We start from the raw sequence: 11662 nt of genomic DNA, 5'->3' as shown, positions 1-11662 counted from the left end.
ACAATTCAATGAAGGAAAGTGTGGGATGATAAGATGTTTTAAGTGTCACTGCAATGGAGTTCTAGGTTTATAATTTTAGAAAGACATTAAACTTTCATTACTAAATTTGTTCATTTTTGACATTTAAATATTATTTATTTGACAATTATTTAAAAATTCTTATAAGACTTAAGTTTGAGATAATCCTAGTTTATGATTATTTTAAGAAATCGATTTAAAAAAAAATATGTGTTGGCTGTTATAATATTTAATATAATTTAACATACTTTGGACATATTCTAGTGTATTTAAAAATATTAAACAATTGTTTTTTTTTATTGGAAATTTGTTGTTACATATTTCTTATTGTGGTCTTATATATTATGGTTATGAGAAAAAAACATACTTGATATTGGCAATTGTACTTTGGTTTTTTTTTTAATTTAAGAATACGAAACTTTCATTTCTATTATCCGATTATTTCGATTTTACTTTACTTTTCAGCGGTCAATTAACTGACCAATTTAATTTGTTTTTTTCAAATACATCATTGAGATGCTCAATATTTTTTTCTGATCCCAATTAATGTGATAAAGGACTTTCGCTATCAGTTTATAAATGGTTGTGATATTTTCTTGTGCAGAATTTTTTTTTAAAGTCCAACTGAAAAGTGTACTAAGTATCTATATATAAACCCTTTTATATTGTCCGCGTTATTATAGACTTTGCTATAACTAATTAGGAGCAATTTATATATGAATTTTGACGACTTCTGAACCTACCATATACGAGTGAAATGATTTATAAGATCTCAAATTCTACTCTTTTTATGATTAATTCAATTTTCTTAGAAATGGATAATTTTAAACTGAAGATTTTCATCTTTTGCATTAAAAAATAAACTTTTGTGAGGTAATTGTTATAGCATTGTCTATGTACTATCGGGGAATGTGGCAGTATTCTACTTTACACGTGAAAGTCGTTTGAACGTTCCGTACGCATCGAGACCACGACAACAATAACCAATAGGACGCAGCTTTTAAATGTGCTTGTAAAAAAGGTCAACCAGTAGAACATGACTTGCTTTTTACTACTATGTTCTTGTGTGCACAACTTACTGCTACCTAATTGGTTATTTTCTCATTGCAAGGAACAAGGTAATTTTTTTCTGTAAGTGGATCACCGCTAATGGCCCCGACAGTACCTATTTATTATTTATATTCAATGTTTAATTTGTATGAAATAACGTGGGTATGGTCATGTTGTTAAATATTGGTTTTTAAAATATCAATTTACGATAATTCTAACTTCATTATAATAGATATGCAACCGAAATTATTTTAATTTGATGGCATATCTAACCAGTTTTCTCAAAATTAAATCTTTGTATAAATCATCGTCATCCCTGTCATTAGCTTTGAAAAAACAAAGATAACAATATGTAGACGGGGATTTAAGTCTCGATCTAAGAATAACTTTTTATTTTAACGTACTTAATTTTTAAATTTAACGTTTCTTCTATTTTATTCTAATACCAACAAGATGTTTAAGAGATGGCTTCTAATCGGATAATTTAAATTCACTGATAATAATATGTAAATTACAACAGATTGTATTGTTTATAAATAGATATGTTTTTTCGTTCTTAAATTTTTGAGTATGTTGCTATTGGCGTTGTAAAAACATACAGAGAGTATCCGATTTGTGGTTATAAGACCCTTTTTCCACTAAGCGATTAGTCGTGAGCGACTGGTATTTTTATGTAGCTTTCTTATTGCTAGGAAATTGACGATATCTACATTTCAAATAATTGTTAGTGCAAAAGGGTCTTAAATGTAGCTCACATGAAAGCTACTTTAGAATTGTATACGCAATGCATGTTGTAATTTATTTAGATACAAATATGTTATAAATAAAGCCCAAACTGAGCATGCCATTGCATGTTTATTGTTTTATTTTCATACCTAAACTAATTACTAAAAAAAAGTGACAAAATTAATACGGCTATTTGTACATAAAACTTCATAATAAAATCGTATTTTTTTATTTAATTATCACAATAAAGCATAAATTAATTTAAAATTAAATTGCAAGAAAGTTTATCTTACATTTTCGTATATATTTATTTTTAATATTAAATATCTTAGAGAGTATAAATGAAATGGATTTAATCATCGATATAGGAATTCTGGTACATCTTGAAACTTATAAAATAACCTATAAAACGTAATTATTTTTTATTATTTAATTGTTCCAAGAGTGTTGCTATGGCGGCGTGCTGACTGGAGTCCCGCAGCGGACATTTGCTCTGGACGAATAATAATGCGCTTTTATCTTTCTGTTCGAACGCAACGCGCGCTGCTTCCTCGTAAAAACTGAAAAGTTAAATGATTTTCTCTTTATTTCTATAGGGATTTTGGTTCTTATGAACATATCAGTCCTATAGAAAACAACTTTAACTTAATTACAAATACATGTACAAGAAAATAACAACAAAAAAAAGCAATGATGCTGATAGAAATGATGCTCTTTTGAGAGTTTCACTGCCGTGACACTTCTATTAATACACTCGCCACATTCAAAATTAAATGAAGACGGTTAAAAAAAGTGATGAAAAGTATCTCAAGTGTCTCAAATTAGAGACTATTTTCTATATTTGTGCTAAATTTCAATAAGATGTGCTGAACCGTTGCGGAGTTATCGAGTAAATATGTTAATCAAAGAGGAAGCATACACAGTTTCGGAATAATAGGACTATACCAAATTTCATCAAGGTCTTTGCTACTGTTCAGGATATACTAACAAACATACATCGATCCATCCATACATCCACATTTATAATGTTTATTAGATAAGCTATTATAAACTCTGTTCCAATCACGGCAGTGGAATTCTACAATGATATTGCACTAGCAAAAATTAGTCACGTGATTTATAAACACGCGGATAGTAACTTAGTGGAAAAAGAGTCTAAGATATAGAACATTAGTAACAACAAACCGAAACTTTACAACTAAGATCGGATTCTTCAATCACACTATCCGAAATAGCAATTATTATTAAATATTCGCATTATCTTAGCCTAACTTTTTTTATAGGTAACTTAGGACCGTATACTGTGGAAGTTATTGGGGAAGGAATATGTCCAGCAGTGGGCAGACAAAGACCGATAATTGCTCACTTACCCAGCTTTAACGTAGTATTTAACTTTGATTTCATCTCTGCACTTGGGCAGGTATTTGAGAGCTTCGTCCTTGTTGTCGTACTTCAGACAAGCGTCAACAAACGGCTCAAAGCCGATGGGTGATTTCTTCGACTTGGAGAATCGGTCCAGTTCAGTCCAGTCGTGTCTTTCAGCCAATGTCAGTATACGAAGCCACCAATATCTGAAAAATTACATTTAAATGTTCCTAATGCATTAAAAACTCAGAAATTGATAAATATAAGCCTTAAAGGTGAACTAAACCATCTTTTACGTAATTTCATTAATTTTACTAGCGATGATGACATTTGTAAAACTATATTTCATAAAGGAAATAACCGTGAGTTTCTACAGCTGTAGCTTTCACATTGATTTCACTTTGTGTATGAGGGTCTTGGCAGTGGAAATCCAAGCTTAGATTTAAAAAATACATAGATCTTAAAATTTAATAAAATGAGTATACTGTTAAGATGACAATTTAGATGCTATCTTACTAATATTATAAATGCCAATGTTTAAATGGATGGATGGATGTTTATTTGAAGGTATCTCCAGAACGGCTGCATGGATCTCGATGAAATTTGTCATAGTCTGGAAGAACACATAGGCTACTAATTAAGTTTTTTTATCCGCGCGGACGGAGCTGCGAGCGACAGCTAGTAAAATAACATAACCTTCTATCAGGCATTTTGTATTCGGATCGCAGTTTATCCGCGAGTTTGACCTCTCCCTGGTCGAGGAGTCTGTTCACGGTGTCGTGCAGAGAGAGGCCGAGGAAGCTCACACCGTACGTCTCCTGCAAGCTCGACTGCTGCTTGCACAACTTGCGCAGCTCCTCGCATATTGACACACCTGGCATATGTCACTTTTTTAAATTATTATATTGCAAAACCTCTAATATCCTACAAAAATCCTGACAAAGTTTCATTAAAATTTGTCCAATAGTTTAGGGACGAGTATGGGACAAACACACACTTTCTTTAATGTTACCCTTAGTGTATATTTAGTGTTAAAAATGTAAATTAAGGGAATATCAGATATAAAAACACTTACCTAAATCATTCTTGGCCTTTTTATAGCATTCCCTAGCGGATATGAGCGAGGCCTCGACGCTGCCGGGGTTGGTGCTATCGATGGCATCGCGTATGTGTGTGGCGGCCTGACCGGGGAAGTTGTCTTCCTGCACCAGCACTTTGCGCAGCGCCTCCCGGTTGTGTCCCGCGCAGTACTTCAGGTATAAAGCTTGCGCGAGAGGGAAACCACGGATGGTCATCTGTAGGTATACGGTGATTTTACAAGCCGGCGGGCAAAGTGTTAAATTACTCTGATGACCATCTTTATACGTGAAATATAGAGTGATAGATGTTGTCAAGGGTAGAGTAGAATTGTAAGTAAGGACACGTCATTTCTTTCAACATTTTTTTTTCATATTAAATACCGATATTCTAAGTTTTTGTAAGGTTTTATTTAATTCAAGGTAAGCTTATGTTGTGGTAAGAATAAAGTTAGTTAATAATGATTAGAGAAAGTGAGTGAGTGAAAGAGAGAGAGAGAGAGAGAGATATGTCTAAACATAATAATATTGGAGTGTCTGTATGTAGTATTGAAAAAAGACATATTTCGTACACATGGCGTATTTGCGTTGCTGTAACAAAAAAAAATTTTTTTTAGATTTCCTGTCTCTCTGTCTCTATGCTTGTCCGTCAGACCGCATTTGTGAAGATCGCTCACGTTCTTGGTGATTAGATTTCCACGGTATTTTAATTGTGTGCTAACGAAGTCGCCGGCGTCGGCTAGTGTAACAATATAAAAGTGCAGTATTGACCTCGAAGTCGTGTTTGCTCATGTTGTCCTTGAGATGAAGCAAGACGACGTGTACGAGGTCTGTGTCAGCGGCGGCGCAGGCGCGGCGCAGTGCGGCCCCGCCCTCGCCCAGCGCCAGCAGCAGCGGCACTTGCAGCGCACGAGAACGCTCGTACTCCAGGATCTACATATACATAGAGAAACTTTCAAAACATAGAGTAAAAATGCAGGTAATAAATAAGAAAGTTTAGATGGATGGATTTTTATTATAAGGTATTTCCAGAACGGCGTTGAAATTTAGTACGGATGTAGAACATAATCTGGAAGAACACATAGGTTATTGATTAAGTTTTTTTAGTTCCGCGCGGAATAAGTCGCGGACAAGTGAATAATAAATCGTAATTAATTAAAAAAAGAAACGGATTGATTCTAGCAAATTACAGTTACAGAAGTGTTTAGGCTGTAGGCGGCTATAAAGAAGATAAAAACGAATAAATTATTAATGAGTAGAAAAGGTTTTGTCCTTCCTTGTTTCGGTGAAACCTACCTTAATCGCGAGCGCTTTTCTTCCTTTCTCCGCGGCCTTCATAGCGATGGTAGCGTAGGAAATGCCGGGAACGTTACGTAATTTCTCGCCGATCTCGCGCGCTGCACTCTCGTTGTCCAAATGAGGCTGTGTTACCTGATGTAATTTATTTCATTTTGCAATAGATTTTAAATTTAAACAAGACATATGGTTAAATTGACCATATAATGCTAAGAACATGTAAAAATCAACGCAATAAACATAATTTTGAAAACATAATAATGTTTGCAACTCAACAAAATTGTTGCACTCAGTTGTGAATTGGTTACTAAGGTACACTTGGTTTAGAAATCTCACTAAATATACAGTAAGGGACCACTTAAGTAGTTAACTCTGAGTGCGTCTGATATTTAACAGTTTATTTATAAAGAACTTACTTTATAACAGGCCCAATGTGAGAGCACTCTGGTCTGTCCGTCTTTGAGCTGTAAATAGGAGGCGATGTGTGTGGCGAGGCAGTGCAGCCGCCGCCATATTAAACGGTCCAGCAATATCCGCTCGCCTAGATTCTGAACTCTATTACATTGTGTTAAGGTACATTAATGTCTGATACACGAAGGTTCCACATCTAAATTACATAGTGATATTATTCAATTAGAATAACGCACTTTGCTTTTAGTATATAAATTCTCTATTGAAAACAAGAAGTTTATGACAATACACAAATTTAAAATATCAGTTTTTTAACTTTAGCAGTTGCTTGCGACTTCGTCCGCGCGGAATTTAAAAAAAATCTAATTATAAGTAAAGTCTATGGCATCCGCAATACTGTAGCTTTCCAACGGTGAAAGAATTTGTCAAATCGGTTCAGTAGTTTCGGAGCTTACACACACACACACACACAACGCACACGCGCACATACGCAAACACCAATCTAAAACACACGTATGCAAAAAAAAAATCGAATTGTAAAAAAAAAGTAAGTTATTCCTTTTTTGAAAATTATAAATGATTGTTTTTCTTTTGTCACTAAATGTAAAATCAATTTAATGATAGGGAAGGGATAGGGAAGGGATTGGCTCCTGAAACAAAGGGCTTTGCCCTAGTTCAGGAACCAAGGCTCCCACATAATTGTGTATATGAGTGTTATAATAAAGCAGTTATTATTATTATTCAATGCAAATAAGGAAACAATCAAATCTTTCCTCTTTATATTAGTATATTTAAAAGGATACTGGAAGAAAGTAAGTGGTATAGCAACTTTGGGGTCCCGTATCGCATTCAGGACCCTCAGCCAGCGACAGGTCTTCACATAATGGTCAGTCAACACCGGGTCTAATATAAAGCCTTTGCCGAACTGAGCGGCTCTGATCAGCATCTTCTGAACATCAGGACTGAACTCGAAGGCCGCTGCGTCGATACAATCTTGTACAGCGTTCGCTAAATCTGGTTTAACTAGACGGATGTATTCATCAGCTCTGTGACTTCGTTTCTGGAATTAGTATTTCTTACTAAGAATCTTCTAAAATACTGCTACTTTTTTTTTAAAATCAACTCGATAGGCGATTCGGTAGCATTGAATGTGTTAATTGTTACTTCATAAGTCCCATAGTTTCTCCCCTTAGTGACCAATTAAGTCTATGAGTGTGGCTTGTAACTCATGAATTCATTTTTAATGTTCCTATGTCATTTAGATTTGTTAGTGTAGTTTTATAATAGAAAAACAACATAATTAAACTTTCTTTTAATAAATAAACATAAGTATTTTTATACCTGAAATTGTTTAGATGCTTCAAGTAGATAACATCCAGGCGCAGTGCTATTTATCCTAAGTATCTTATCAACAACATCAGGCACCTTTTGTATCAATTCATGCGTCATTTCAGAGATGACCCGGACACAATCCATCTCCGGAATTATATGGAACGGTCCATCGTAAGGATAGGATACGACTGTATCGTTGAACCCATATATATACATCATGTCGTCCCAGTGACCTACTATCGCTTGAGAGCCACACCTAAAATTGCCAAAACTCTTGTATGAACACATAACTTATCTTCTCCCTCTATTTATTTTAGAGAAAGTATAAAGAAGGATATGTATATAAGAATGTCGTTGTCATATGTACACTTTTGATATTATTGCCGATACAAACGAACCTCTTTGTATATACGTTTATTGCTCATAATTGTATGTTTTTAAATTTAGAACATTTTTTATTTTTCTTCTTATTTTTAAATTCTAAAATGCATTAGTTGTAAATATATATTACTTCTAGAGTGTGCTGTTTCTTTTCGTCTTTTTATTTAATTATTTTAATCAAGTTTTATTTTATCTTTTCCAATTTATCCTAAATTATCGCTCGTGCTTTTCCTTCCTCTACAGATATCATATTTTTAATTAAAAAACACATAATACATGAAGAAAAAAATATGGTTACATTTCTATGGCTTAATCAGTTAGATTATATTTAATTCTGAGTTTGTCTACCAATACTGGTTGAAAAATTATATTAGTCACAAATACTACTTACCATACTAATTCCTTTGGTTGTTTAAAATATCCCGTATCAATCTCACAGTACTTGGTCTTGAAGTTAGAAGAACCAATCCATAAGATGCCAGAGTCGGTGAACAGGGCGACATGGCGGCCATTTTGTGATGGTACTATTGTTAGTATCTGAGTGTATGCATTTTGAATCTCTGGACGCTGCAAATAAGCATTGTAACAAAACCGAAATTCATTTAAATTGTTTCGATTTTCTGAAGGTATTCAAAGAATTTTTGTGTAAAAAAAACCTGCCTGTGAGTCAATAAAAATATAAAAAATAAACTAAAAATAGTTGACGCAAAATACGCACTGGACTTACATCACTTTAGACTAAATAATGACTTCTAACTATGTGTTTATTGCTGGAAAGGGAAATACTATTTACCATTAACACAGCAACAGACTCTCCGAGTTGACATTTGTAAATTTCCTTGTCTCTACAAACAAGGAAGCCAATCATAGAAGATCCACTCCGTTGTCCTGAACTCAGTACACACCATGAGCTTATAGGGTCATTTGCTCCTGTAACATTGTTAAATAATAATAAAGTAATTACACATTGACCAATTGTTTATTACAAAATACAGATTTTTTTTGTAAAATGGAAAGTAAGCATGCTCTGAAAATTCATAAAACACTTACTGGGCAAGTCTGGTACAGATCTTATTTTAGGATCAGATACATTGCTGACTAGAAACATGCGATTGGTCGATGTTATCACAGCTAGACCAATCCCATGAGGATTGGGAAATAGCTGAGCTTTACACACCTGAAAAAAGAGAATGTTATGGTATATATGGTCAAATTGACCATAAGACCATTCAATTAACATGATCTGTTCTAAAACTATTTTTTATAATTTTTAAATGTTCTTTGCATATGGGAAAGCCTATTTATTTTATTGTAGTTTAAAATAAAAAAGAAACAAAAGCTCATTACCAATGCAGCATTTACAAATATATTAGCATGAAATATGGTTTCAATGCTTAGACAACTATAGGACACAATACTGACTTAATTTGCAAGTATAACAAAAATACAAATAGTTTACCTTTGTATCCCTGACTTCCTGACCCAAACTAAATGTCTTCTGATAGGCACCAAACATGTCATAAATGAGAACATCCCCACTTTCTTGTACACAAAGCAGTTGCTCCGCATCAGACCAACCCATATGAATAAGTACTCCACTATTCCACTGAAATGTTAGAAAACTTAAGTTAAATAATATGTTACCAAGATAATAGGACCCAATCTTAATAAAGTAATAGAAGGCTAGTACATTCTAAGTATGGGGAGATGAAATGGGAAACACCTCTACAAAAACATTGTAGTCAACTCTATTTTTTCATAGAAATTTGAGGGATGGCAACATTGTGGTGTGTAGTGTTAGGGTTGAGATAAGCAATTCAGTGAGTGGGACATTTGTGGTATTGTGGGCGTGCAATGGTATAGATCTACAATAAAAAACATATATACCAAGATCTTGGACATAACATTTCCAACGCAGTTATAAATAGTTATTACAGGCTTAACAGTTGTGGCAATCTGTACAAATTGTTTCCTATCTCTGACTACAGCAATGGGGCCTCCATACGGTGCACCACTGACTACCATTGTGCCCAAGCCTTCGTCCATAGACCATACCATGGTGTATAGATCAAATTTCCTGAAAATACAATAAAAATTCAGTATATCTGGTAAAAAAATATGGTTACCATAAAAAAATGATCAAAGTTAAAGTGTATCAAAATGAAAAAAGTACAAATTGTTAGTACTTAGGTCTTAGGCTGTAAAAATTGTAGGTATACAACGATACTAAACTAAGGTAACGCAAAATAGTAACTGAAAAATTAAACAGTATGATTTGGTAACTGTTGAAATTGAACTTAAACATACCTGTAGTAAGAATCTAGATGAAACCAATCTGCTGTTAATAACGCCGACATTCTGGTATATATGATATGCACTTTACAAATAAACTGTAATGATTGAATCCAAAACCTTAATACAAAACACAGTAAGTAATCATCATATTTTTGCAGCTTCTTTTTATAACCACGTTCACTATCTTCTAAAAGTTTCTTCTAAACTTTAAAATATTATTTCTAGGCTATAGCAAAGAACAATATTAGTAACACAAACGGCAGATTTTTACTTTAGGATTTGTTTATTATCCGATATAAGAAAATAAGAATCGCCAAAACAAATGTCAATTGTACTGTCACAGTGACGTTATCAGCTGTCAGCTGTCAGTAATAACTGTAGATAAGCTATACCAAAAAAGTTTTCAAAAATTAGCGTTTTTAAAAAAAACGTAAAGTGTTCTGTATTTTTTTTTATAAGAGAAAGGGGCAAACGAACAGCGAGAACACCAAGGTGTTCATCGACGCCCATAGACATCTGCAATACCAGAGGAATCACAGATGCGTTGCCGGCCTTTGAGAAGGTGATACGCTCGCTTCTTGAAGGACCCTAAGTCGTAGCGGTTTGGAAATACCCCCTACGCCGATAGTATGTTTTATCCTTAAATATGTTTTCGATAAAAGCACTGTAGAATTTATATGTCAAGATAGCATTTGGAAGCTTAGAAGCCTTCGCATAATCTTATAATCATGAGTTCTGGTAATATGTCAAAGTTTGATGAAATACTGTCTAAGTTTTTTTTTTAATTAGGCCCTATAGCACTAATTTACATAAAAGAAAATTATAACATTATAGAGATTTAAAAGGGTGAAACTTTGAGCACCCAAATGTCGTCCTCAATTTGTCTTGTCTTTGACTGTAAGATTTTTTTTATCGTACAATCAAATAGGTGATAATTTACAGTTCTGAAGATGATGTCGTGAATCTTATTTTAATAAACTAAACTTTATTCTTATTCACTTGTAAAAAAATCTAAGGATATTCGCATGAAACATGTAGTGCCGCTTTCAATTGAAATACACTTGTGTCATACTCGTCTATTTAACGATTTCTTTTAGAGATTAAGTAGGCAGGTATAACGAGTTGTTGTAACTGGAATTCACTTGTCATTGGTCTGAGTAACCATTAAGTCAAATTATTGTAATGGAAGGACGATTAAATACTTCTTTAAAAAATACAATATTACAACAATGCAAAAAAAAAAATATTATTACACCTAATAATTGTTTTCATCTAATTTAATATATGTTAATAACAGATTAGCCATATGAATATAGGTAAAGGAAATTAAAGTTAGTACAACCGGTTTACTATAAATAAACGCAGATATCTTAATTTCAAATGTTTGAAATAGAAGTACAATTTGTATAACATTGAAGCTAAGATGCCCGGGGCAGCTGTTTACTTGGTTTTGATTACTTAGCTAAGTTCCGATGTAGCAGTAGGAGCGAGCACTTGGACTTTGCTTCGATAAACTTCCTGTTATTGTGCAACTTGCAGGCTAATGTTGACGCAGTTTTAATGCATTTGCTATTTTTGCTTTAGATAAATTAAATTTGTTTTAGGTAAATTTCCTGAACCGAATTTAACTTAAGCCATTATTTATTCTAACAAAAATGTCTATATTTTTTTAATTTTTGATTTTATTCGAATATAATGCGAGTCGCTTCCGT

General features: G+C 33.4%; 1 protein-coding gene across 2 annotated transcripts; it reads right to left on the bottom strand.

Moving 5' to 3' along the window:
* Positions 1-2209: 2209 nt before the first annotated feature.
* Positions 2210-10237, bottom strand: LOC106713214 (vacuolar protein sorting-associated protein 16 homolog). 2 transcript variants are annotated; one of them, XM_045679243.1, is made up of 16 exons: positions 10222-10237; positions 9963-10067; positions 9543-9732; positions 9115-9261; positions 8706-8832; positions 8449-8585; positions 8047-8222; positions 7284-7530; positions 6746-7002; positions 5948-6086; positions 5532-5666; positions 5007-5168; positions 4235-4454; positions 3856-4033; positions 3165-3365; positions 2210-2354 (listed from the first exon to the last, which is right to left on the bottom strand). In XM_045679243.1, exons 2-16 carry the CDS (start codon positions 10010-10012, stop codon positions 2210-2212), a joined length of 2511 nt encoding a protein of 836 aa, XP_045535199.1. In that variant the 5' UTR covers positions 10013-10067; positions 10222-10237. The 2 variants fall into 2 exon arrangements, with proteins under 2 accessions (XP_045535199.1, XP_014361427.2); XM_014505941.2 differs by lacking the exon at positions 10222-10237 and having other exon boundaries at positions 9963-10176.
* Positions 10238-11662: the final 1425 nt, after the last annotated feature.

The sequence above is a fragment of the Papilio machaon genome, chromosome 9 (assembly GCF_912999745.1).
Source record: "Papilio machaon chromosome 9, ilPapMach1.1, whole genome shotgun sequence".
In the NCBI taxonomy this organism is placed as follows: domain Eukaryota; kingdom Metazoa; phylum Arthropoda; class Insecta; order Lepidoptera; family Papilionidae; genus Papilio; species Papilio machaon.
Note: the sequence above shows the minus strand (reverse complement) of the source record. Positions and strands in the feature narration are given on the sequence as shown.